Raw genomic sequence first — 27,593 nt, 5'->3', positions numbered from 1 at the left:
CGCCACAGAGTCGCCCGTCGTCCGTCTGTAGACGCGGATTCGTGCAAATGGCGTCGCTGCTAGCATGAGCGAGCGTATGCTGTCTAATAACGCGTACGGGCCTCGTCCGGGCGCGGCGCCGCGCGGCCCAGCCTGACAGCGAGCGTGTGTGCGACGATATTTAAGTCGGTACCCAACAAATAACATAATAAAAAGGGGTCGTTAAAATCAACGTCGAAGTTGGAACGGTGTGTACGTATCGACAACGAGTGGTGACACGCAGTGAGAAAGAGAGGTGAGTGCCAGATAGAAAACGAGGAGAGGAGAGAGGAGAGGGAACTGTGATTCGTTGCGAGAAGTGCCGTGTTGCGCGTACGTGAACGTAATCCACGAAATGAAAAGGGAAAAAGGAATATTCTTGCTATTGTCTCGAACACGTTCTCGATCGTCCAGTAGTACGATGGTTCTTTATGTCGTATGTTGCTATTCGTTTCAGTTGAGATCTCGCGAATTCCCGCGAGTCGCGAGCAGCCGAGGATAACGAGTACACAGTAGGGTAGATTTCTGAGTGCCTCAAATGAGATGGGATAGAGGAGAGAAGAGAGAGGTACTGTGATGGAGATTTAGATGGTACCTGCGTCGTGACAGGTGCCCATGCGTGTATCATTGCCAAATTCGTCGCGACGCTTCCGTACTTATTATCGTCCCGTGAATATTTTCACGGGGATTGTAGAGAATTTTGTTCCATCCTCGACGCAAATGTGAACGTCTATTTGCTGGTTCATCATGGAGTACGCGTATCTACAATTGAGCATAGATTTTTATTTATCGTTGACGATTAGACGTTTCCTTATCGCGTTTCATGGAAATTTTTGTATTTCTGTTATTCTGACAGGCTGTTTAAATAAGTCGTTGTTATCGCGTAATCGGGACGGCCATGTTTTTCCCTCGGCTCAAAAACACGTTTCTCGCGAGGGACAACGCGCACGTGTGGGCGAAGCAGAATGTTTTTGTTTGCGCCGCGACGAGTTCCTAAATACGAACGACACGGTTGCATAAGAGATCGAGGTGTGCCTGCTGAAAAGGGCTCTGGCGTCTTAGATAAAATGTCTGATCCCGTTTTTATCCTCGATCTGCCAGCTCGAGAGATCTCGAGATTAGAAAAAGAAAGGAGGATTGTTTGCTCCTTTGTGCTGAACTATATGCACGTTCTGCAGAAAGGCGAATAACATTTGAAGAAAAAGAACGTTGTTACGATCTATGGAGAAGAATAAGCGCGGTATTTTTGATTACGTCATAACTCGATGTCTTATCTAGTTACACGATCACGTAATTTTCAGCTCTCTTAATTTATCGATGGAGATGCTTTTTATCGATAGAGCCTCTTGCCGCGAAACGTGTTTTCACTGGAGCGAAATTGAAAAACAACGGCACCGAGTCGAATATTTTTCCTCTGTTAAATGTAACGAAATTTCGAAAATCGTAAATAAAAGGAAAAAATGCTCTTGAACGAATTGGATAAGGCGGTTAACCTCGACGATACGAACTGACTCCGGGGTGATAGGGCATTACACTTTTGAGATAACAATGTCGTGCAATGTTAAGAGCATTTATAAAATAGGTTTGTTGCAGAGGAAATCCGTTTTGATAAAAAATACATACACCACGTCGAAAACGAAAAACCACGTGATTCCGTGGATATTATTGTTGCCCTTATAAAGACCATGAAATTGAAGCTTTAAAGGTGTTAAACATTTCAGTTTCCTATCTACAGAAATGTCTACTATCTCAGACTTAAAGTAAATGGTATAGTATCGTAAAATTAATGTCGTGCAAGTCAAATAAATTATGACGCGTACTCATAACAAATTCCAATGAGTTTCTAGGGAAATATTGCTAGCTGCTAGTGCCTGGTGGATAACTTGGAAAAATCTTGTATCCTCGAGACCGGTTATAATGGATTAATCCGTAATTTACGATACCGACAGTGCTCGATGCTCATTATGCTGGATTTCGATTTCCGTTACACGTTTTCGTAACGCATACCCTGGTGAAGGTTTCATGCATAGACATGTTACAAGCGTGTAACATGTGGCACATATTAAAATCGACGAACCGTTGATCATTCTACTAAGCTTTGTAGGTTACCTTTCCAAGAACCTTGAACAGGTTCAATTTTTAACTATTTTCTACTTTGCTTGATACGTTAAGCCGCGTTCACATTAAGACTGAATTATATTCCTCGTTCTTCTCATTTATTCAAAACAAATCGAAATCTGCTTCTACCTAGGGTTTTTTACATTATTTAACGTAATTAATTCTAACATTTACGTGCAGGCTGAGAAACTTTCTAATATTCATGGGAGAGCGTGTAAAACTCGTGGAATTCCTAGACTAATTTATTCTTTGGATCGTAAAGAATAAACATTAGAGTAACATTATAGAGAATTGAGTAGTATTTTTCTCCTATAAACATGAAACGTGAGTTTCTCTTGGTGAGAGTGGAAACAATTAATCTGCGTGTTTAAAATTGATCGCAAAATGCGCGTCGTGGTTAAATTTAGACAGCATTGGGGTCCTCACGAAGTCACTGACCATTTAGAATTCTGGCGCGCAACTGCATTTTCATGGAAACGTACTCGGCAAAACGGCGATTTTAACGATACTCGGTCATTCAACCGGTCCCACAGTTGTTTACATGTTATTAATTCACGCGTTGACGTAGAAAGCGTTCCATGGGAAGCATAATTCATGGTGAAGAATATGTTGGGTCTTCATATTTAAGAGATTATAAAATGGAGCTCAATAAACTGGACCAACAGACATCTTGCACTTTTGCAAAGACGCATTGCTAGTAACCTAACCTACGATTGGTCTTACGTGCCTTTTTCCTGGCTTATGACAACTCATTTTAAATTGATTATTTAAAATTCAGGTATTTGAAGTAATACTTTTAAACAAGGAAATTAAATATTAGAAGTTAAAGTAAATATTAAATTAATAAACAATCCTTTCCAAATCATTTTTAGATATTCTACACACGCTATGACCCTAAATAACTCAGAAGCAACTTCTGTTTACCGCCTCGACTGCATTATTTGAGACCCTAAATTTTCTCTGCTGTCGTCTAGTATAACTCATCCTCTATCTTCTCCGTGAATGCTGAGTCTTAAGAAAAATTACACAGAGGTAGTCGACACGCGAACGGTCGTGTGAACGCGATAGGGTTACTCGTTGGGTTAATGAAAAAGTTAAGCGGAAATAATGTCCTGATAAATGAAGAGAAAGATAGGAAAATGCTGAATACTGAACAGAGTGTTCTAACCTTATCGGGCACTCGATAAAGACGGTTTGTTGTGTCTGGCTGGAAGTACTTGTTCTATCGGTATTGAATGCATATATTTTGCAGCTTGGCGATTTCGCGAAACGGGGTCGTCTAATACGATGAAATTCCGCGTTTACAACTCCGTTCTACGTTTAAAGGCAGGCCCACCTCGAAGTATAGATGTCGAGAACGCTTTGTACATATCAATGGAATGAGAATAATAGGTATTTATATTTTTTTTAGAAAGTGTGTAATAAATAGTTAACCTTTGGCGAGCAGTCAGGGTCATTAGCACAAAAAGTGAAATTATGTATTGCCTAGACTCTACTCCGCATTTTTGTTCCCATTAAAAATATAAACAATTTTTTATCAGTTCATTTTCTTATAGTACCCCTCGAGAAGAGCCAGAAAGTACCTCTTCAAGCCCAGAAATCTTCAGGTACCAAAGCTACTTCCGGTTTTCCCTTTCCTTCAGAATTTTATGGTACCTCGTCGAGTTACTAATAGTCGTTGAAATGAGAATATTAGTATAGTTATCGTTCGTGCAAGCGTAAGGTCCTCGAGAGAATTTTTATCAGACGATCGAGAACGATGGAGAGGAAACAAGGTTTTCTTTTTTTTTTACTAGCAACCGACGAACGAAAGTCGATAAAGGTGTCCGACCGCGACTGTGCTCCGCAGAGTGCCGCCAAAGAGAGGGATGCAGGCCGAACTGATGTACAGAAAACCGTTGATGATGACGACGCCGACCCAGACTTTTCATCGTCCTGGGTCAGGGAGAAAGGAAGCTGGCGGAAGGGAGACCATACATTCTGGTCACTTCATGGTCTCCGACTTCGAGGCTGAGGCCCAGGACGATGAGGACGAGCTCGCTGTGCCCGTCCCCGACGAAGAGGCAGCCAAGGTGGCGATCATCGCACCTGCGGGCCTCTTCCATGAGAGATTCGCCAGCAGCTCCAGTAACGACAAGAGCTCCCAGCAACTCAGCATTGAGACGTCCTTGAACAAGCTGTTCCAGTGTATGTCCCTCGCCTACAGGTGAGTTTCTCTTTTCCCTCGGTTTTCATTTGCGAACGTGTTTACAGCTCACTGGACAACTGATATCCTAGAGCAGGGTTTCTCAACAGGGACGATGTGGTCATTTAGAGGTCTTGACATAGGAAAGGAAAATAGGAAAGGGAAGAGAGACAGGGGTTGTTTAGAAACAGAGTTTCTACCTGAATTCCTTGTTCGGGCATGGTAGGGGAAATTGAGAGGTGGAAGACGAAATAAAGGTTGTCCTATTGTATCGTGTTGTTAAGATCTCGCTTGGGTCTACGCCAGAAGTTCCCAAAGTGGGCGATACCACCCCTGAGAGGGTATTGAAACGATCCAGGGGGCGGCAGTAGCTAGAACCTCTAGTCTAGGCTCTAGACATAATACAATACAACACTTATTATTATTTCCCTACTTCTCAATGTCTTCCACTATACCCACGAAGGGAATTCACGCAACAACCCTGATGGAGAAGACAGCCGTAAGCCAAAAAAGGTTGAGAAACTCTGCCCTAGAGAAATTGAGATCGAAGAAAGTCTCCCAAGAGCTTTTCCACGGTAGTTGGTTTCTAAGTTTGTTTACTGCTCGAAACATCGCGGAAGATGTTTATGGATTAGGAGAATCGATCGGGGACGCAACAAGTCGCCGCTTTAAACAAAGAGTGAACTTTGACCTGCGCTATCGTCGAACGGACACGAAGGGATCACCGTGTGCCTCTCGCGCACAAAGGCTTATTATTGCAAATCGGCTCTTGCAACAATGTACGAGCAGGCACTCGCGATCTGCTTCTTGGAGATATTAGTAGAGCAGCGCAGATTCCAGTTGTATTTTGAGCTCGGCAACCGAACAAATGCCGCACCGCCGGCATTCCGGCTGATAAGAGACAATTGAATTAATGAAGGAGAGGCCGTAGAACCAAACGACAACATCGCAATTAAGCTCGTCCTCCGTGAAGCCGAGGCTGCCTCGGCAATTTCCGTTTTCTCTTTAGAGCTTTTTCGACTTCAAAGACTTCTCGGGAATTACGTAGGTCCTAATTGAACGTCTTTCGAAGGTAATTGAGAAGGGGCGGTCTGATCTTACGACTGATCGATAGGGAATTCATGACTGTAATCGATCTGGAGCTTAAGTTAGATAAGTCTGGCGTCTTGTCAAGATAGCGCCGAGCAAATGGCTCATCTATCTGTCTTCCTTCTTTTTTTTCCTTCATTTTCTTTTGTTCAGGAACTGTTTCATGGTGAAAACAATTGATCCAAATATACACTTCGATATCGATGGCTCCGCAAACGGTTCGCTGGTTGTAATTTAATCAACAGCGACACTCCGTCTTGGAGTATTTTTAACGTCGAATCGGTCAGACGCCGAATATCTCCGAACGGCGTTTATAAATAAGTATATTTTGGCGGGGTGGTTATCTAGAATTAAGTTTTTCGTTCTGGAATCGTAAAGCATCCAGAAGAGGAAAGGAGACACTGAATACGGGGGCGTGACTACGCTCGACACACATGTTCGCTTTTACACACGTGAATTTAATTATAGAGCAGAGTCGTGTAGCCTCTGCTTAAATTCGTGGCGATATTAAAATTCGGTACAAGTAAACTATAGATACGTTCCAGTGGGTGTAATACGGTCATCGGGCGATATGTTGGTTATCTTAGATTCCATGGGTGATAACACGCCTGATCAGCACCTTTGCCCGAAATGGAGGCACGTGCCAAAAATTCGAAATATCCAAGGCTGATCGAATAATCACTTTTATTTCTTTCGATAGGACATAACAGGTTATATCTGGTTTGGGAAAGAGGGTCAGGCCTTCTCGAGTATGTAGTAGCCAGAAATTGACTCCGTTATATCTACTGTTTAGCTGAGGATTTAGCTCCGTTAGTACTCTTAATGCTTGCATCTATTTAGTTTGATTACTATACTTCACTGTATTTTAGAGCAGGTATGCAATTTATCGGAGTCTATATTAATTATGGAATTAGCTATACTTGTTCATAGAGATGCATATCCTACTCTATGCATTGTTATCTGTGTGCAACTGCACTCTAGTTAATTTGCTCGACCTTCTGTACTTGTCCATCGAACATAATTGGATACAGTTACCATCGGGCCATTGACTATACCTATGATTCCTCGAAGTCAACTATACGTAGCTATAGTTGACCCTTTGCAAGCATACTTCTGTATTTTTAACTGCGTTTGTTATTTAAAACTATACCTCACTTTACTATATCAGAGCCATGCATTTTGCACGTCTATATTCTTCTTCAACTTTATTTTTAATAACTCAACATTACAGTTCTATAGGAACACAGAGTCTATAGTTGTACAAAATATAACTGCAGTTACGATATCGTCTAGCTTACATGAGTGGTTGCAATTTGGCATGAATGAAGGAAAACAATGATGGTGCACCAGAACTATTATCGAGATTGGATAATAAATGAACTGATACCGTAATTCCGTCGATAACGTTTCGCTCTTATTGTTCCGCCTTCGCTACGAAGGGGTTAATCAATTGATGATGATTTATGTCGGAACTGCAATTGGCCGCGCGAAGTGAAAAGGCGTATATATTTTTATCTGTCGAGAGGAGAGAGATATTATTGTCACAGTGACGCAACGTAAACTGACTATCCTGAACAACAGGCTCGTAAATCTCATTTACGACCCGCGTCGGGAAATGAAGTGACAAAAAAAAACGTGCTTCCTAAAGATTCATTAGACAGCGATAGTACGAGCTCTTATCGATTAGGTTTCGGATTAGTCCATCAGCGGTCTTACTATAAAAACGTATGTACGATGCGATTAACTTTACTTCTTGCTAGTGTGTACCCAGCTTCGTTGATAAATGTAGTATCTTATCAGCTATAGTTGCCTATAATTTGTTCGATGTACCCGTAAATCTCTTGAAATATCAGGAAATTCATTATATTTTTAAGTATACTCAAAGTAGTCAGAGTTTTTGTACGAAAAGTTTACAGATTTTCTTACATTTATAATTACTCTATTTTTCGTGAATGGCCCCTGTGTATACAAGTGTCGAAGACAGTAGCAGAAGTAGAACGTAAAGCTTAGTGAGTAAATAAAAATATTTACCCTTTTGATACTACGATTTCTGTATAGTACTACGACCACGTTTTTGCCTTCAATGACATCATTGTTATTGCCACATAGAGTAATACTAACTTCGGGGAAGTCTACGATATCGTGACCTTCATTGATACGATTCTAAAACTGTTTTCTCGTAATTTTCCTACTTCAAAAATATTGCTAGTTATTCATGTTCATATTGATCGATTCTTCAATAAAAAATTGTTCATTTTAATACATATCTTCAGCAGCTGATAATCGCTCAGAGGTTCTGTTTTGCATACATATTTTCCATCTACTCAATTTTAGCGAAAAGAGACATTTTTGCATCTCTGAGTTTAATTCCACTGGCTCATAAAACCTGCACACGTTAAAAGTGACCGCACACCGTGAGCAAAAGCATCCTTAAAGGTCGTTTAATTCTTTGTTTAACTCGATAATAAACTATAAGTAGATGTGTGCTGTGGTATTACGTCAGACCTCGTAATCTTCGCCGCTGGTTATTTCGATTTGATGTCTGGGCAATAATGGACGATAGCATTTTCATTTGATGAACATCGGGAGAACTCACTTTACTGTGAATGAATAATTACGAGCAATCGATCTTTCATGTGCTTTTTGTAGCGATGGATTCAGGGTGGAAACTATAATTTAGCAGGTTTAGTGTTTGTGGATAGATTTTTTAAACAATATGAGGTTCTTCTAGAGAAAATTCTATATTTCAGAAACACATAACCAGGAAAGACATGTCGACTCGTAATGTATGATATCTGTAACTCCAAAGAAAGATAAGTCGCGTTTTTAATAAATTTCAATCCATATTTCAAGCCTAACTTTTTTTAAAGGAGGGACGAAAAAATCTCCTTAAAAAGTAGGAATAACATAAAAGACAAGTTCAAGATTTCAAATATCAATTTACCAAGACCAAAGATATATTTTCTCTATTTATTATATCTAGAATAAAATTCATTCCATTTATTCATTAATCCAGAACCTATAAGGTGACTGTCACGGTCACTCATAAAAGTCTCAGTACACGTATGCGCCACAGTCTTGTGCATCAAGCACTCAGACTCGTCACACATAAGTACCTGAAGCTTTCATTTATCCACACTTGTGGACAGCTGTTCAGAAAGGAACCAAAATGGTCTCGAACCACCCCTTTTCGATATGACGATACCAAGAGCCAAGCAAAGGCTCAGTGGCTCTCGTTCTCGCGCAAAGTCGAGGACTTCCGCGATGCAGCGATGGTTGCAGCTTGCAGCTGTGGCGACAGGAGTTCCTCGCGTCCCACGGTGGCCGTTCTCTCGCGCCACGCGCGTAACTCGAAAAAGTGAATCGAGCTAAATTACCGTAAAGGCCCCCGTGCGCGTGTGTGTGTCACACGCAACTTGTCCTTTTATCATGCAAGGCCACTGCGTCATCGGGCCACAGATACCATCACCGTCGCGAGTGTACGTGCAGCTCGACTGCACTGGTGCACACAGGCCAGAACGTTTTCCCTCCCACGAAACTAGTTTCTCTGTCGAGCCCCTCTTTCTGTCTCTATCTCTGCCTCTCCAATTTCCGCAGTTTCTTTTCCCTCTGAATGATTAGGTGCTTTGCGACCGTTTTCTTCTTCAATTTATCACGGTCTTTCGTTGCACTTTTTCGATGGTAAAGTAGTATTATGTGGGAGTGTACTATATGTGCTAGAGGAATTTTCTAGAAATTTTGACAGAGGTGTTTTAGTGGGTGGATATTGAAACGCAAAAGAAAATTAAAAATATTTTATTTTTCTTTACAGCTGGCTATTGATACCTCATTTTTGGGCTACAGAGTTTTCAGTATCCTAGTTCTATCTACATTTTTTTAATCTTCATTTCCTCAGCAGTCCAGTTTTCAGCAAGTTTTTCTCAATGAGCATGCACTAAAACTACTTGTGTAAAATTATTCATGTCGATTGTAGAGGTTTGTGCTATTCCTCAGGAGTACCTGGCTTCAGAGGGGGAAGGAAAAGGGGAGGGGTCTGGCTAGCAAATTCTTCGACAAACGACAGGTTTATAATTGACGTCGGTTCTGCTTGTTCGGTTAAATCGGGCCATTTAGAGCGACAAGGCGAACAAATAAGGTCTTATCTGATAAACGGGATTCCCGTTCGTCGAGTCTAATTGATCGAGAAAATATTCATCGCGACCGTGCGTGAAAAGTCATCGTTGCCGAACCATGACGTGCAATTACCATCGAGCTTTCGAAAGTTTACTCAGAAGCGTTTTGGAAACGTATCTAATCGTCTGATCCTCTTTAATTGTTTTATTGAAGGGAAACTCGGGAGTTGTTATCTTACGAGGAATGATCTTACATTCGTTAAAATAAGGAAATAGTGTGTTTTATTATTCTGGTATCGAGGCTCTAGGTTTTCCTTATTTTACAGAAGCATGTTGTAAAATTGATCTTAGGAGAAATCGAGGCGCTGTTGCTTTTGTGGCCGATAAATCAACGCGAATGAATGCTTTTCCTTTTTCTTCTTTTCTTCAATAACTTTTTTTTTATTATCGAGGCAGACTGGAGATCAGAGAGGTACCAGTAGCTTCTCGAACAATCAGATGCAATAAGTTAAGCTGGTACACGTACAGGAAATACTAAATCAATTTTTTTTGTTGCAAGATTATTTGGAAATCTTTTACGTGAAATTCAACTGATATAAAATTGTGTATTCCTTGGCCTGACCATCCTATATTCAGCCTCTTATCTTATCGTTCGAAACCCTCAAAAAAAGAAAAAGGAAAAGAAGATGAAAATACCAGAGAGGAAGTAGGTTGGCTATGGTGTAATGCCAAGGAGATCGTCGTAATATGTATGAATCAGTGGAAATCTTCCTACTTCGTGTTAGCTTTTCGACGATGCCATATCGCTCGATAACGAGGATTTTATTTTTCGTAAATCCAAGCTCGTGGATTGCTATGATTTATTGCCTTCTTATTAATATCGAGGAAAATTTGCCGTCTCGGCGAAAGGAGTCTCAGTAACTTAGATCTCATCAAATACGACTTACACCAAATATAATAACAAGTAGTACAGGATCTACAAAAAATAATGATCAAAAACGCTTGAATATAAAGGGGTTAATTCTTGAGAAGTGTTACTGGATTTCGATTACATCTGACTGGAGTATACTACATAGTTAAATTTAGAAGAGCATATATTAAGATTCTTTCAATTCATCTTGTGTTATTCTTGAACTTCTCGTTTTACTATCAGAGACGTAGCACTTTGTGGCGCTTAACACCCTTGGTATTATTGAACTCAAGGAAAAAAAGGAAGCATTATATGATGTATCTTCTCAATATCGAGGTTTCATCCATCTTCTGGCTTTCATCCAGTACTCTTGTTTCAGCTTACAATAACGTCACTGTTATCACAGCATTCATCGAACAGTAGCATATCAAACAGCAGATACTCGTACATAGATATCACTGACTTCGTATCTGCTGTGGAAGTTACCTGCAACCACTACTCCATCTCTGTGTTCCAAGGTAGCTCCAAGAATAATCGAGTCACTTTTAAAATTACTTATTTAACATATCTTTTCACTAGTGATTCCTAGTTTGAGGGTCATCAGTGCTTCCCAAACGTCCATCCAGTGCATGAGATGACTTCAGTGCTTTGATCTTTCGTATTTTCTTCTGCGGGTTTATATTTAGAACAGTTTCCTTCAGTTAAATAAACACGGCAAAGTGTTTGCTACAGTTGAGTAAACACGGCTCGAGAACGATCTTCGCTGATAGATCCGCGAGCTTTTCCCGAGGCTCCAGCGGAATTTCTTGAGAATACTAGGCGAATATTTGTGGAGTCGATTGCTCCATTTTCAGTGATCTCTAGCGAGGAAGATCGAGGCAGGACGGAGTTCCGCGATAACGTTGGACCTAACGATGGACTATCAAGTAGCTCGAGTCGCTTTAAAACGTGGTTCGAGGTCGAAAATTCTTGAAAGCATTGAAAACTTCGCGATAGCGATATTCCTAAAAGTAATCACTTCAGAAGGCCTAAAAGTTTTACATTACTGCACTTTCATTGCAATAGAATAATAATTACCATAACATCTCATAGATAACTTGCACTAAAATATGTAATTTTTAATAGATAATATAATTTTCCAAAACTTAGACTTTGAGACATTGAAAATAAAATAAATTTCAAAGCATTAGTATTTGACAAATTTTTTAGCTCAGAAAATTCCTAGTTCTGAAAATTGGGAAACTCAGGAATTAGATAGATCAGAAAATATGGAATCTCTGACGCTGAGGGAATAAAAAGAATTGGTGGGATGTATTTTTAAAGCTTCCAAGGATTCCTCTCACCGAATAATCATCGAAACGATACGAAGTTCCCCTGTGATTGGCTTTCCATCTCTAGTCGGATTTATCTTTCACAACAAGCAAATTCATCGATGCGCTTTAAAGCTCCGAGAGATTAGCTCTCGATCCTTTTATGGCGAAATAAAAGCTTCCTCGACAACTTCCTCGAATCGCTTCGCTCGATAAATCTATTTGCAAGCGTTTACGCCTTGTTTCCCTGGTTTTATCTGAGCGACCAGAGAGAACGTATCTCAGCGTTTACATATGTTTCTGCTGTATTGTATGACCGCGATACCCTGATTTCTTGGTCTCTCGAAGGGACAACTCACGCTGAATTATTTATCAGTGTCGCCGATCGATTATTCAACACAGTGGGTATGACGTATGGGCATTTGAATTTGTTCCAGACAGAAATTGACATCGCCCAAATGGAATCGGTTCAAAGGCATCAGGCTGAGATGGAAGGACAAGATCAGACTGAACAACGTGATCTGGAGGTGCTGGCACATGCAATGTAAGGAAACACGCTGTGGGAAGTTCGACTTATCTAAAGATACACGTCTAATCGTAAGGAGGATGCGTTGCTCGAAACAACTGGGGGAATCAGCTGCTCAAATGGGATTTCCTAAACGTAGAAATTAAGTACACGACAAGTTCCTTAATTATAGTCACTGGAAAAAAATTTTGCTTCTTGTGTTTCTGCATGAGGAAACTGTGAACCTCCACTTCCATGAACAGTAGACTTCTGCTGCAGCAATGGCATAGAGAAAAATCACAGTCTTTATAGAATATGAGATACTTTTTATTATTAATTTTACTTCTTGAACTTTTACTAAAAAAAATTGTGAAGAAATTGAAGCCTCCAGTTGTTTGAGCACCACAGGAAATACGGTCGCACGAAGCAACCGGAAATACTTGCACAGAGCGTCCGAGACGCACCGACTGGCTAATTTTGCTGACCTTTAACAATCGTTTCGCACGATAACCCGAACAAACGTGCCGATAACGACACGCTTCTTTTTGTGTTTCTGCTCGCGACGACGACTCTTTCCTCGGATGAGTTGTCATGGTCAATAGTTGCGGTTCGAGGGTCACGGCGATCGACGGACGTGTCTGCGAGAGGGGATACCGTTTTCTCTAGGAAAGAAAATAGAAACAATCAGTTTCTGTACGAAACGTCCTTCGTTCTTCTGTCGTTGTTGCAAAATTGGCAATTAAATAGTTTAATACTATGAACTCTGTTGTATTGGCTACAATTACGTCGGTTTAAAGGTCGTATTGATCGACAGAAAAAGAGGAAGAGTTGTTAATTCTAGGAAGACGATTATTGTACATAATTTGAGTCACACTTTTGTTTCGATTTCTATTATTATCATGGAATGTTGTAACGTTGGATATATTTGTGCTTTGAAGAAAATAGAGCGGAATAGAAGTTATGACTCTGTTCACAAAAAAGTTAAACGTGGAGCAAGTCACTATTTGCCCTCGTTAACTGATCACTAAATTCATCCGTTTGTAATCAGTTAAGGAGAACATAGTGTAATTAACTCAACTTTAAAAACATAGCATACATTTTTATATAGATCTGTAGGAAGTAGAATAATTATATGCATATCTTCTTCCTGCACTAATACAGAGCTCAAAGTATCAGGCTGTCACAGTGAAAACTCTAATGTAACTCTTATCATACCAAGGTAGGGTCACTCAGAGTTTACATACAGATTTCCAAGAATTGGAGTTCAAGGAATTCAAAGAAATATGTAAGGAAACTTTGAAAATTTGTAAGTTAGAAATTTAAATGTTCGAAAGCTTCAGGAACTGGAAATTTGAAAATTTGAATATTTGAATATTTGAAAATTTGAAAATTTAAAAATTTGAAAATTTGAAAATTTAAAAATTTGAAAATTTGAAAATTTGAATATTTGAAAGTTCCAGAAACTGGACATTCGAATATTTGAAAGTTCGAGGAACTGAAGATTTGAAAATTTGAATATTTAAATTCAATTATGCTAGTACAGTAATATTGGGACCCCTGAGTGACCCCACCAATCACAAGACTCAAGAAGCAAGACCCTAGAACTGACTCAAGCATCATAGTCCACCCTACGCGCTATTTTCTATTATCCATCGTAGTTTCCCAACCGTAAGCGCGATAAATCCGAGATTACGAAAAATCCCCGATAAGCTCTCTTTCGTAACGCGCGGGAAATTCTTTCGAAACCATCCAACGTTCCTATTCTCTCCTGCTATTTTTCTCTCCACACGTCCGGTCGATCGAGCCAAGTTCTTCGAACTCTCTTTACGAACCCCCTGCGCTCCATTTCTCGCGACCTCGTCTCTCCTCGGCAGATCTCCAATATCGAAGATGCTCGCGCGAGGGTCGAAGGATCTCCATCGAAAACTCCGACAGCCACCTCCGTCGGGGCTCGATCGAAAAAACACAGATGACGCGATAAGGGCGGCGTAATCTAAAGCCAAATTAAATTGATTCAAGATATCCTCTGACGCTAGTCGCGCGAGCACGCGAAAATAAGACGATAGTCGCGAGAGATACGGGCAGCGATGTCGGAGTTGTACAAGATAAAGAAATATCTTACACGTGACGGAGCAGTGACAAAGGCTCCCCGCCAGCGTCAGTCGCGGTTTCTCTACACGTTTTCCTGTATACCGCTGTGTACGATTCAGTTTCGCGAACACCGTCATCCTGATCTACGAATTCGTCGTGTTCGCCGTCGCGAAATTCCTAAGACTGCTCCCTTCGTTCGACTACTGACGCGCTGCTCGTTGCTTGGATTCCTCTCGCTGCTGTTAACGAGTTTGTGACGCTTCGAGCGAGGCCAGTGCTCTGGGGGGAAGATCGAGGTAACTCTTGAAAAAGAGAGGTCAGAGCTTTTGGTGGATGGGGTTCTGAGAGGAAGCTCAGCTTCGAAATTCTTGGAACCAGAGGTACATTGGCGATGTTCGTTGAACGAACGAGGAAAATTCCTATAACTTCTGGCGAAGACTGTGGGGAAGTCTGACTTATTAAGTAACCATTCCACTGTGAGTTGTAGCTTTGTACTTAGAAGGTTCACTGCAAAGCAGGTTTTCTTCATTCCTCACATCCTTTTCTCTTGCAAATACATACGTATTTTAATAGACCCAAGAATGCTTCAGGATTTAATAATATAAGTATTTAGAATTATTTAGGAAGTTTTCTAGTTTATTTAGAATTCGAACTTCGTTAAGATTGCTCAAAAATTGTTACCTACTCACTAAGAGTCACTTAGTACATACTTTTCTTGACAACATTGCTCATTCAGAGTGTCAGTGACCATCATAACGGTGACCACGTTAAACCCCAATTAACGACTGAAGTCAAATTGTGCCATGACTTCGCTGCCTCGTTCACTGACATTTCAGGCGTTATTTTTACGCGGAGCATGGTCCACGCGAGTTGCCTCTCAAGTTCCCGACCTGTCAGCCGTGAAAATCGCGGCTGCAAGTAAAACGTCACCGCCAATGATGCCCCTCAGTGATTGTGTAACACGTAATATCTATGATTGTTGCTCAACGTGACTTCTCCAGAGTGTTTTGAACACGGGTTACGTAAAACCGCGGGGAAAAGGGGAAGTGGGGAATAGAGCGTGTAATTTTTCTCACGTGTGCATCTCAAGGAAGTTCCTCGTTCGTTGACATGAAAAGCGAAGCGCTTAATGACTCGCCTCGGTTCTTAGACACCTGAGCAAACAACTCTCGTTGGCCTCGACGTCGACATTCATTTGATTGATTCGACGCGGAGTTGACGAGGGCGATAACGATCTGTTTTCTGGCGAAAATGAATAGCCAAAAGTGTCGTTGTTGGGCGTTTCAAAGTTTCTGTGGTGCTGGGAAGAGAGACGAAAAATGAATGAAGAGTAGAGCAAAGTAGTTTCATATGAAGCTTCGTTTTTGAAAAAATTCTATAAGGTTGATTGGCAAATGCAGTAATTTCGTATATTACCAAAATGAAAAAATTGAGTGTTTCAAGTTCTTGAAGTTTCAAGTCGAGAAATTTTGAAATTGGTGGAGTTTAAGTTGAACTCTTATCTTCTTCAACCTCGATGGACTCTTTTTAAAGGGGAGATCAATTTGACCTGAGATTTAATGTCAATTTTCAGTGGCTTTTTGAAGAGGAATTCAGTTCATGTAAAATTCGTGGATTTATCATACTCAAGCTTCATATAAAATTTGCTAACTCCTTGTCTATGAATTTAGTCCTCATTATTCGAAGACCACTATTGCATAGATGCAATTCACCAAAAAAAGTAATACACATGCAACGACCCACACAAGAAGACTAATTATCATCCACCAGTCTCTCTTCCCAGCAAAAACTGAACTTGTGATCCCCCATAAGTACCTCATCTCGATCTCTCCCGAAAGGGTGCATCCCATAGAAGCCAAAAAGTGCACCAGAGCGCAGGCAGCAGCGGGTGACCTCGAGGCGTCGAACGGAGGGAAGTCGGAGCCGAAGTGTTTTCCAGGAGAGGACTATCCACCCCAGAAAGCGTTCCTCAATCACCGTCGATTTCCTCGCGACAATTATTTCGCGACTACGCTACAAAATGCGTCGCCGCAAAGTCGGCATCGGGACGATCACGTCTCTACCCTGCTACACCGATCCTATCCTCGATGGTCTCAGGTTAAAGGGCAGCTAACTGTATCCAGTTCGTCGCGAGATATTGCGTGCCTTTCTTCAAATCGTCGAGGAAAAGCGAGAGTCGCGCGTCGCTGGTTCGTATACGAATTCGAAATCTCCTTTTATCAGCTGGTACTTTTAGCGAGAGCCATTTTATGGGAGCCATTTTATGGGAACCTCTTTATTAAAGCTCTGTACAGAGAGACAGTTCTCTGGATGGTCGCGTCACGGCGCGACCCGCGGCAACGAAGGCTTTGTTAGCTAAAAAACACCTACTTGCTTCTACTTTTAGAATTGCATTGAAGTTCATTGTGGTTCCTTTGAATCGGTGCACGCGTACCCGAACGAGCGACTCGACCACGGCGAAAACCACCAACCGACCTGACACGCAGCGTGTGTGTAATCGTTATTCTTTTTATCGGTTAAGAGAAACCCTCCGAGCTTGCTGCGGCACGATGGGAGGCAGAACTTCTCCCACGATCGTGCTTCACTCACGATACAATGTAATTTCGTGTCGTTTCAGTTATACTGAAGCAGAACACGTTGGTGTGCCAGTTCGCATCCCCGTTGGATGTTGATACTCATAATAAACCCGAGGTACGTGTACTTATCAATCTACTAGAATTATGAATGGCGACAGAACTCGACTCTGTATCGGTTGTCTCAGAAGAAATGCTATGTTAGGTCTGTAGAGATATCTTGCAGACGAAAATATAGATAGGAGAGGCCTCTCTAATCTCCTTGGCCTCCGTTTGCAAGAGGAAAAGGTTTCTTCATTTTCTTGTCGAGGTCATTCAAGGATACTCATGAAACGAAGCTACAGATCCTTATCTTGATAGCACATGAGCAACTAAAAGAAGATTAGGAGACCTGAAACTAAAACCCATGTAGACATTCTCCATTTCAAAGAATTGCCTGTTTTTTATTCACAAGAAATTTTCCAGAGACCTTGAATCGACCTCGGCAGTAAAAAAACATTTTTCTTTTTTATACAAGCTAGTCTCTTCGTGTTAATTTCTTACATCCACTTTTTTCGGACATCCCATACATTACCGATAAGATATCACTGCACGTAAAAGTGTATTATTATGATCGTCGGGAGCCATTCCATTGCATACCAGAAGCAATAGTTCTGCTTAGATTGTGCAACGCTCTGTTATCGCGGGATCCTAAATCGCGAGAGAAAATCCGAGGCTTGTAAAATCTCGCGGTACGTGGTACTGTGTCGTTTCATCTCGCGGCTGCTCGCGTAAAACGCTCGTTTAAGCGTAAATCAACGGCGTATCTCTTATCAGGCGGTGGTCTTAGAGGGCAAATACTGGAAGCGAAAACTTGCTGCGGTTACTGCGGAATACAAGAAATGGCGTATGTTCTACCGGAACAAGATCCTTGGATGGACGAACAAGGATGGCACCGAGATGGTATTTATCTACTCATCTACTTACGCGAAACAATAGTTCCTTAACACTAGGAGGATCGAAAAGGAAACCTGTGTCAATTTAATCTAGCCGTACGTTTCTGCTACTTACTCAATTTTATAAATTTCATGCGGTCGTAGCTGGTTTATTATTAAAATTTTCTTCATCTACGTACACTCTGAGCTTTCAGAAACTTAATCCCAAAAAGTTGCAACTAGGTTCATTTTAACACCCATCTGGTCCTTCTAGGGTTAAAGTACCTACTCGAAATTTTGCTGTTTCGCTCATTCAAGAATTTACCACTTTCTTGCAACTTTGATTTTTTCTTAGATCTTCATCTCAGATGTTTGAGCTCTTCTTTAGAAATGAAGTAACAGCAAAGTTGAGAGATTGTCGAGTATTTGTATAGCTATATTAATTTCTAATTCACCGAATTTGGCGATACCCACTGGTGTCTCTCATTCATAATAGAAAATGGATTTCCAGATGGAATCGATGGACGTGTTAGATTGGGGCAACGGATTGGGAAGTTCGGCGAATTTCGGTACAGGTACTACCAACGTACATGGCGGGACCAGTGGAACTCCAGGAGGAGAGAGTATGATGATTGATGAGGATTATATGGAGCTTATGACTGATACGTTATTTTCAACAATCAGTTCGAATCAACCAATATACTTTCCCGATCCCAGAGAAATTGGTAACTCGTTAATACAAATTGCTGCGCGAAACTAGACAATACTGAACAGTTCTTGCACTATATCTGTAACAAGAGTGAGAGGAAGAATTGATCGATCTATATAGAGGTATATAGTATTGTCTAACACAATGATGTGTACTTGTAGCGCGTGGAGCTAGCCTCGCGGATTTCATACAACCTAGCCTGGGGCCGCTCCAACCTAATTTGGACGATTTTATGGACACTTTGGAACCTTTGCAAGGTAAACGACCAACCCTGACTTCGATGACGTACAGCGTTTGGTAGGAGATAACGTGGTCGATCGTATTTTAGAATTTTTAAATTCGAAGCTGCCTCCTGTCCCCGAGGAGGACGACATGTTTCGAAATACCTCACTAAACGCGAACTATCCTGATCTCGACCTGATGACGCCCATGAATCAGATTAACGAGCTGGGCCAGGAATCGGTGGTGAAGAATGAACAGACTTCGCAGCAAGCTACGTTACAGCAGGACAACCAAGGGAACACTATACAGAATCTTCAGTACACCGCTAAAATATATACTCAACCTCAGCCAGAGCCGACGAATGCGTTCAGAAATAGCATGTGAGTGAAGCTACTTTCTAGGAACTTAAAAAAAGAACTGCTTTTTATTAGAAGAATTATATTTCAATTTTGTGAATGCATATATTAGGACTTTGAACGAGAATTACAATGCCATGCAACAAAGTTACGAACCCTGTCCTCCAAGTCAACCTGTCAGGGAAAAAGGCAGGTCGAGCAGAATCTCGAGGGCCAGCCGAGTAATTCAGCAATCTCAGCAACAGCAACAGACGCAGCAGCAGCAGAATGCATATCAACGAACGCAGCAACAGAACTCAGGGTATCAGCAGGCCTCTCAGCAGCCATTCGCCATGGAGATTCAAACTGTTCAGTTGACACCGGTTCAGAATCAGGTGCAAATGACAGGACTGAACGATCAGTCCGTCCATGGGAACCAGATCACACCGATCACTGGGCACGTTCAGAGTCTAGTGACGGTGCAGCAGAGTTTCGGGCAGACGAGCTCGCCCTCGGTGCCCACCCAGCATAGGAGCATCAGGCCTCTGCCTCCTGTCGCTCCTATGTCGACAAAGCCTTATAAAGTGGTTCAGCCGCAGCAGTGTTACTCGGCTCTGCCGCATAACTTTAATGCGCAGCAATGTAAATTCAATACCAACAATTTCAAGGTACTTGCAGATAAGTCAATACGCTTCTGTTGAATAATCCATCGGCGAGAAGCGAGATGCTGATGATTATCAAACGAAATTGAATTATTATGTGGAGTTATTACTGTTTTACAGACACACCCAACGCAACAGGTCGTGTCGGTCTCCGCGGAACAGCCGTCGCAATCGTCGATACTGCTACAGTGCAGGCCCTCAGGTTTGGATCTCACCACGCCGACTGTACAGCCCGCGAAACTGTTGCCGCAGCCTGTCACGTCGAATTCGGAGAAGGAGGAGGTCTTCGCTGTGCCTAAGGTTAATATGCATATTCAAGTAAATGAGATACACGTGTCGTGAGAATATGGATTAGCTTTTTTCTTAGTGTTGCATGTTTGGAGTGATGGCTAGAGGGACACTTCGAATCGATTCGAGTCTGTATACAGGGTGTTTCTGAACAGCAGGGCATAACTTTAAGGGTTGATTCTAGATATCAATAGATCTAAACTTCGTTTGGTAGTTGTGAACGTCGAAAAATCTGGCGAAAATCACCAGAAATGAGCCCGCGCGGAGGACTAGAACAGTGGTTATCCTTGCATTAAGATGACACTGCAGTGCTGTTCAGAAACACTCTGTTATTACGAATTATGAAACACGGAGCCTGGAACGTAGAACTTCTGAAAGTTTTGATAGGTCTTGAATCGCTTCGAAGTTGAGATTGGAACTCCTATCACTACACATTTGTACTTGAGTGTCTTGCAATATAAATATTCTATTTATTTCAGTATCAGATGAAAGCAAGGAATAGATCTCGAAGTAGCTCGTCGTTAACCGCATCAAGAATGCACCCGCCGCCGTTAGTGTCTGCAGCGAGCGACCCTGCTCTAAATCTAAATAACAATGTTTTGCTTGCGCAGTTGCTCACGAATAGTATGTATTCTAAGAAACAATGTAATCTTAGCACCCATCGGGTGATTTCTCTTTTTATCCTCTTTATTCGAGAGATCATGATTGCAATTAGTAGATGTGAAAGAGAATATTATGAGAGCTTCAATATCATTACATAGACACATCTGGTGTGTACACAATGAATAGTCCGGCTGATAATGTAATGCCGACAGCGAACCATACGACCACGACTACCACTACAACCAAGCATATCTTACCCATGCTACCGCCTGCAGCTTCGCCGACCCAGGTAACGACCACCCACCACATCACCACACCGGTCACTGTTCAAACAATGCAAACGTCTACGGTGCAGGTGCAGTCACAGCAGCAGGTATATTTTTCAGTTCTGATCGATTCGAGAAACAGTCAGACATATTCCAATAATTATTCAGAATATGCAGGGTGTAACAAGTATACGTTTCAATATTTATCAGGCACTGTGTTATGAGACATTTTGTGACTCATATGAGATCTACCACCCCTTAAAATATTGAAACGTATACGTGTTACACCCTGTAGATATAACCATATTTCTATCAATGGATTATACTGTACACTTAGATTCGACCTTGAAATAATACTCGCTGATAAATCTACACATTATGAATCTCTTCGTAACTTGTTCACGTAGTGGATTACATAACGCTGATATCGACAAGAATTAAACCGAATTGCATAATAACATCAACTGTGTATGTTGCATATTATTAGGCAATGCAACAGTCGACTTGCGGCCAGCAGATGTTGTTAAACTCAAACAGCCAGGCGCATCAGCCACAAAACAGTCCCGGATCGCCGAAAGACAGTTCGAACAACGCGCACAGTCCTCAGGCGCTAAGCCTCAGCCCTTTGCACAGTCCGATGAGTATAGGAAGCCCTTTGTCTCCTACTCGTGGCTACATAAAGGGCGAAACAGAACGAGGACAATATAAAGAACAGAGAAGGGTCGGGCACATACACGCGGAACAAAAGCGTAGATACAACATTAAGAATGGATTCGACATGCTGCACAGCTTGATACCGCAGCTCAGTCAGAATCCGAACACGAAACTGAGCAAGGCTGCTATGTTGCAGAAGGGGGCGGATTATATCAGACAGCTAAGGGCGGAGAGGAGTCAATTGAACGAGGAAATGGATAGTTTAAGACATCAAATTGAGTGCCTTAATACGTCGATTAGGTAACAAAGACTACCGCGTAGGAAAAGTTTTCCTGTATCAACAGTTGAAAGATTATAGCGAATCTCATTAATTGAATGTTACAGTAACTATCAATCTATGCTTCCTGCAACGGGTGCTCCAATTTCTAGACACAGAACTAGCAGAATGAAGGAAATGTTTGACGACTACGTGCGCACACGTACGCGGGAAAATTGGAAATTCTGGATTGTATCCTTTCTTAAACTGCTCTTGCAGAAATCATTTTAACGCGTTCACAGTGCACTAAAAATATGCTGCTTCACCTTCTACATTCAGGAAGACGATACAAATTTTCCAATATTATTAAAAATTTCATCAACAAAATTTACGGACATCAGAAATTAAAAACATCTAATCGCCAAAATTACCCTCTCCCATACATAAATCACAGGACTGTGAACGCGTTAATCATGGAACTAACAAAAAACATATTTTGTTCTTTATATTTCCTGAGAAAAGTCATTAGTTTAGTATAGTACTTGAGCCTCTGATGATTTCATTCAATACTTCGGTGTCGACCGCAAGTATCGAGGATCTATACAGAAGTACAATATTGTGGGTTGAGCAGCATTGCTCCCTCGTCGATCTCAGACCAGGTTTGCATCTTGAGTGCGACATAGCTAGCTGTTAGGGTATAGGTGAGAGACTTTTCATTATTTGTTTTTTCATTTCTCTTGTTCCAGCCGTTCTAACCTCTCTAAGGTATCTGTATACTGCCACTGATATTCTATCAAACCCTGGTCGTCTACCGGAAGAAGCGCTCGCAGCAGTAAATCGCACGGAACGGCGACGATCGACTCAGTGACCAATTACGTTTACGCAAATTCGTTGTAGGAAACGTATTTGCGAGCACGGTTTAAGATTTAGTTGCGTACGAGTTGAGAAAGAAAGCAGTTACCGTAGCTTAAGCCAGTTTAGGAGAAACTTATGTGAGAGAATTTTTAATACGGTCGTTTATCTTTTTTTCTACAATCAAGTTTATCAAGTTTCCTTTCGTAACGATCGCGTCGTCGAGGATGAAAGAAACTTAAGTGCAATTCTATCTTGCTCCTTTGTCGAAATTGTGATCATGAAATTTATAAAAAAAGTGCACGAGAAGTTACTATATTTTTATGTGTAGACTGTTGCTAATTGGAACGTGTTGAAATTTTAAAAATAACTTCTCTTTTTATCGATATTATCGCAAAGTAATTCGTCTTAAATATTAAGGAATTGGACGTATATTCATATTTATTGCATAATTATGTACATCGCGCGTTTTGTGTTAATTGAATATCGAGGAAACTTATTCGCGTTTTTATTGAATTGCGATAACGAAGCGTTCATGTTAAATTTCTCTTAGTTCTTTTTTCGTCAACTCATCGAACTCATTGATAGTACTTGCCTACATGTTTACGTAATATCTAAAATGAAAAAACGAGGAAAAAAGGAAAATATGTAGAGCAAACCATTCCATTATATTTTTACTATGTTTGTTTTGGACTAAGTATAACATTTTTGGCAATGACTAAAATGTTAATATTTTACGAAATGTATGTTGTGTTATAAAAACAATTGTTTCTTGAAATTGTTCTATTTCTGATTAGCTAACATTTTTTTTCTACTTTTAAGATGAGAACATTTGTAAAAAGAATGTTGCCGATCCGAATATAAATATATTATACCGTCGGTATATTTTTATAAGATTCAAAATATACGTAACTTTGTTTCGAAAAAAAAATATTTAGAACTGAGTGTTCTATTACCAAAATTGACAAATAAATGAATAAATATTTACGCCATGATTTTTTTACGCTACACGTAAACGCGTTTCTGAGTACCTAATAAAAATCGGTGCCATGAAATTACATCGTAATAGAAGAGACTGGAGTAAAAACTTTTGCCTTCTCACTGTAAAAAATGCAGTTGAAATTAAACTAAATAATATAGAATATTTTTTAATTGAATGTTCTTATACTCCATAATAAATATACGATTAAACTCGTATAGTAATAACATTGGGAAAATGAAAAATTTGTATTTCCAAAATATTCTACAGCATGCAAGATGAACAATGGGTTGCTCACAAATTACAAATATACTATATATTAATAATGTTATTAAATATGAAGTTTTTATTGCGAAATTTCATGTGATAATGTACAAATCATTTATAAAGGTTCAAATACTAGAGCTTAAGCTATCAAAAGACTTCTGCATATTGTAACGCTGTTAGAGTCTTTATATAATTGTATATAACGGAACATAAGTGGTGAACAATCTACAGACTTCTTAAGCTGTTTCCTTGTGATGATCATTAACAATATAAAGTGTACATTTTACGCGTAACTTGTTCCATTAACGTTTACGATATACAGATGTCTTTTACTCGAACTTTACATTGTGTACGTATAAGCGATAAATAATATAAACAAATCAACGAAGGGATGTTTTTTTTGTACAATATGTATCATATAATCATATAAACATTCATGTACTGTTGTTCAAATGTTTACTTCTATAAAAAAATATCGAAATTCACTTATTTCTTTGTCACTTTTCAGTGTTGCCAAACATCAAGAAGTGCACTTATCTATTTTCAACTGTTATTTATTAAAGTACAAACACTTTATTAAGAATCACATGTACAGTACACTAACAATATTTCTGCAAATATCAAAATATGATATTCATTGTCAAATTTTGTCACGTTTGTACTAAAAGCTTTTTTATAAGTATTAATAAGTTACCAGCAATAAATTATGGGGATCATTAATTGTACAAAAATATAAATAGAAACAGTTAAGGTAATTTTTCTACAAATTTTTTAAATTTAAAGATGAATTCATAAACAATGTACTAATTGGATATGTTGTTACTTATACTATTGGTGTTAATGTTAAACACTTATCACAGACTAAATACAGAAACATATTATTGTTTTCAGAAAGCGGTAGGAAACCAGGTGTTTCCTTACACATTGCTGAATGAGTATTTATACAAGTATTTAGGAGGTATCTAAAATCTTTTAAATTTACACCACTGTTCAATGTGAAATTGCATGACTTACAAACTACTCGACTGCCTTCTTCTGTTAGATTAGAGACTTGACAAACAGGACAAATGACTTCATCAACCTCTTGGTCTGCATTTAACGCAAGGAGTTCAACCTCATCCTGAGACATTTTTTCATACTCCTGAAGGATCCATTGTTCTGGAAGCAACACATAAGTATATTTAAAAATTAATTTTTGGACATAAATTAACTATGCATATTTACCTTCTTCATTGAGTATTTCATTCTCAAGTTGAAATGCCTCTTCTGCGTCGAGGGGTTCGTTAACTATGTTACAAAATGGGTTTACAATCGGATCTAAGTCTGTAGTCGCGATATCATTCAATTCTTTCCGCACAATTTCGGTTAATGTGTCTTGCACTGTCGAATTGATTTCTAACCCAAATCTGCTTCTGTTGAATAACTGACCTCGTTTCTCTCGCATTCTCTGTCGACATCTCTGAAATCCAATTCATAAAACTGTTTTATTGCTTTCAAATGTGGAAAGTTCTTAGAGTACAAGAAATGACATGAAGTAACTAACCTCTCTGAGGACTTCTTGCAGTTTTGGAGATCCGTGTCTAATTTTATTTGCTCTTTCGCGACTTCTCAGTTTCGCTGACATTGTTGGACTTAGCGAGATGTTTTCCATATCGTTTGTACACTCTATCATTTTACGAATATTACGAAAATCGAAAATAAACGAGAGATAAAATCAACAAACACTTGGCGGTAATATTTAGCTTGCTGTTAACGCAGAACATTGCGCACGCGCGATCCATTTAAATTTGAATCTCATTTTATTCGAATTAGTACATAAAATGTATCTTTTATAACGTTTGTAGAGTTTCAAAGATTAAAATTGAGGGAGAATCGTAGTGAAAGGTAATTAATGAACCACGATTTAAACGACAATGAGTTATCATTTATTGTAATACCCAATGAAGAAAGTGGAATACAGTTTCATCGGCCAGGCATCTATTGAGATCTTTTCCCGCTGAGGCTGATCAAGGAAATCATGAGTCAACGGTATATGAAATAATTGTTACATTAGAGCGAGGTCGCATAATATAAAACAATGACTCTTGATTAGTTATTACAACATGTCATTTAAGTTATGCTAACAAAAATATAACTCTTATTACCAGTGATAATAATCGTCCATTCATATACGTAAAATATCTTTGCAGTCACTTACTGACTACGAATAAATATATATTTATATATATCTTAAACACTTACGTCATTGTACGCATACATATACAGGGTATTTCGTGAAGACCATTGTTTATTAATAATACTATATAGAAATAAATGATTTTATTAATATCCATGAATCAACTTCTCTCAGATTGAAGTAGGTATTGTGAAAATGAATATCACGACCTATGGATTTAGAATACGTCACACTTGTTATAAAATTATCTTTCAATCTAATTTATCGATGATCCAATAAAATTATGCAGTTCTGAAACACCCTATACATGTATGCGCACATTTATATACATACTTTGCATACATATACACGGTCACGTTCTTGTAGACGTATACATATACCTACATGGTATATCATATATCCGTACATAGAGCTACATTTTCGTGCCACTTTACAACGATACAAACAGTCAATAATTTCAATTTAATAAAGTTGTTTCATGTACCACATCACAGCGAAGACAGCGCCGAGTAATAACATGGATACTTCTTCACACCAGGACTAGATCAATGGCAGATCTTTGATCGACTATAGTATTATCGGAACAGTCAAGGAACAATGATGGCACAACAATGAGTTAATCAATTATTTACGATTAATCTAATCCCGTCTGAGATTGAACCATTTAACTCGGGAGAAAAAGAAAGGAAACAAAAAGAGGATGATTGATCATCTATAGTGATGCAGAATTCGAAGAATCAAATCGCATCGCCACTAAACTGCGCTTCGTTTTAGACATCATTGCTTAAATAGCTCGATAATTGAACCACTCGGTACAATTTATCGCGCTGATTAACTATCGTAATAATTAGTCATAACAGTAAGCAACGCGACGAGTTATTACCGATTAAAAATTGAAATATACTTGTTCGATCAAGAGCCGGATAATTATTTATCTAATTACAAATGATAAGCGCACAATTGTCGAGAACGCATTGATAACTAACGTTAATCCCCTTCGTCGTTGAGCTGTCCATAGTTTTTACGCGACGAGCTACATTTATTATCATCTGGACAGCGGTTCCTTCGTCTAAGTTCATAGCTAAACCATCTGTATGCTCTATTGTTATTCACGAACATTTCAGCGACGTATTTATATACACTTTCTCGTATTTACATTGCCGATTATGACAGGACACGGAACTATGTAATTAGAGAGAAGTGTCTTTGTACCAACGTTTACCAGAAAACATTTACCGTACTCGTAAGACTCTCAATAGACAACGTATAAAACAGTGTTATACTTATGCACTCTGTTTCCTTCTGTTCTCTTTAGAAATCGATATGAATAATTACATTGAAAATAACATAGCACCGAAGGAACTTGGGCGCAACATTATGCATTATATATCTGACAGCTCTTAGCAATGATTCAAGTACTAACAGGGCTTACAGGCTAATTATCTCTAACAATTAATGTCAGTTTCTTCTCGGTAACAACGAAGAGATTCAGGTAACAG

General features: G+C 39.7%; 2 protein-coding genes across 7 annotated transcripts; one reads left to right on the top strand and one right to left on the bottom strand.

Moving 5' to 3' along the window:
* Positions 1 to 47: 47 nt before the first annotated feature.
* Mondo (MLX interacting protein mondo) lies at positions 48 to 22,713 on the top strand. 6 transcript variants are annotated; one of them, XM_076376308.1, is made up of 16 exons: positions 48 to 274; positions 3,986 to 4,342; positions 12,180 to 12,286; positions 16,956 to 17,029; positions 17,728 to 17,853; positions 18,337 to 18,550; positions 18,696 to 18,791; positions 18,863 to 19,136; positions 19,225 to 19,759; positions 19,874 to 20,053; positions 20,521 to 20,665; positions 20,920 to 21,017; positions 21,398 to 21,864; positions 21,949 to 22,072; positions 22,350 to 22,479; positions 22,567 to 22,713. In XM_076376308.1, the coding sequence occupies exons 2-16, from the start codon at positions 4,005 to 4,007 to the stop codon at positions 22,686 to 22,688; spliced, it is 3,030 nt and encodes a 1,009-aa protein (XP_076232423.1). In that variant the 5' UTR covers positions 48 to 274; positions 3,986 to 4,004; the 3' UTR covers positions 22,689 to 22,713. The 6 variants fall into 6 exon arrangements, with proteins under 6 accessions (XP_076232423.1, XP_076232420.1, XP_076232422.1 ...); XM_076376305.1 differs by having other exon boundaries at positions 20,803 to 21,017; XM_076376307.1 differs by having other exon boundaries at positions 18,322 to 18,550.
* A 1,261-nt stretch (positions 22,714 to 23,974) lies between these two features.
* Positions 23,975 to 25,640, bottom strand: LOC143177959 (RPA-interacting protein). The gene is made up of 3 exons (XM_076376309.1): positions 25,462 to 25,640; positions 25,143 to 25,377; positions 23,975 to 25,076 (listed from the first exon to the last, which is right to left on the bottom strand). The coding sequence occupies exons 1-3, from the start codon at positions 25,588 to 25,590 to the stop codon at positions 24,742 to 24,744; spliced, it is 699 nt and encodes a 232-aa protein (XP_076232424.1). The 5' UTR covers positions 25,591 to 25,640; the 3' UTR covers positions 23,975 to 24,741.
* Positions 25,641 to 27,593: the final 1,953 nt, after the last annotated feature.

This window comes from Calliopsis andreniformis, chromosome 4 (assembly GCF_051401765.1).
Source record: "Calliopsis andreniformis isolate RMS-2024a chromosome 4, iyCalAndr_principal, whole genome shotgun sequence".
Taxonomy (NCBI): Eukaryota; Metazoa; Arthropoda; class Insecta; order Hymenoptera; family Andrenidae; genus Calliopsis; species Calliopsis andreniformis.
The sequence above is the reverse complement of the archived record's forward strand: the minus strand, read 5'-3'. Positions and strand labels throughout refer to the sequence as shown.

Coding starts and splice junctions, on each gene's coding strand:
- Mondo (XM_076376303.1), top strand. CDS start 4,005: ATGCAGGCCGAACTGATGTACAGAAAACCGTTGATGATGACGACGCCG. Junction 19,137..19,224: donor AATGCGTTCAGAAATAGCAT/GTGAGTGAAGCT, acceptor TGCATATATTAG/GACTTTGAACGAGAATTACA. Junction 21,018..21,397: donor AGGTGCAGTCACAGCAGCAG/GTATATTTTTCA, acceptor GCATATTATTAG/GCAATGCAACAGTCGACTTG.
- LOC143177959 (XM_076376309.1), bottom strand. CDS start 25,590: ATGATAGAGTGTACAAACGATATGGAAAACATCTCGCTAAGTCCAACA. Junction 25,378..25,461: donor TGCAAGAAGTCCTCAGAGAG/GTTAGTTACTTC, acceptor ATTGGATTTCAG/AGATGTCGACAGAGAATGCG. Junction 25,077..25,142: donor TGAAATACTCAATGAAGAAG/GTAAATATGCAT, acceptor TGTTGCTTCCAG/AACAATGGATCCTTCAGGAG.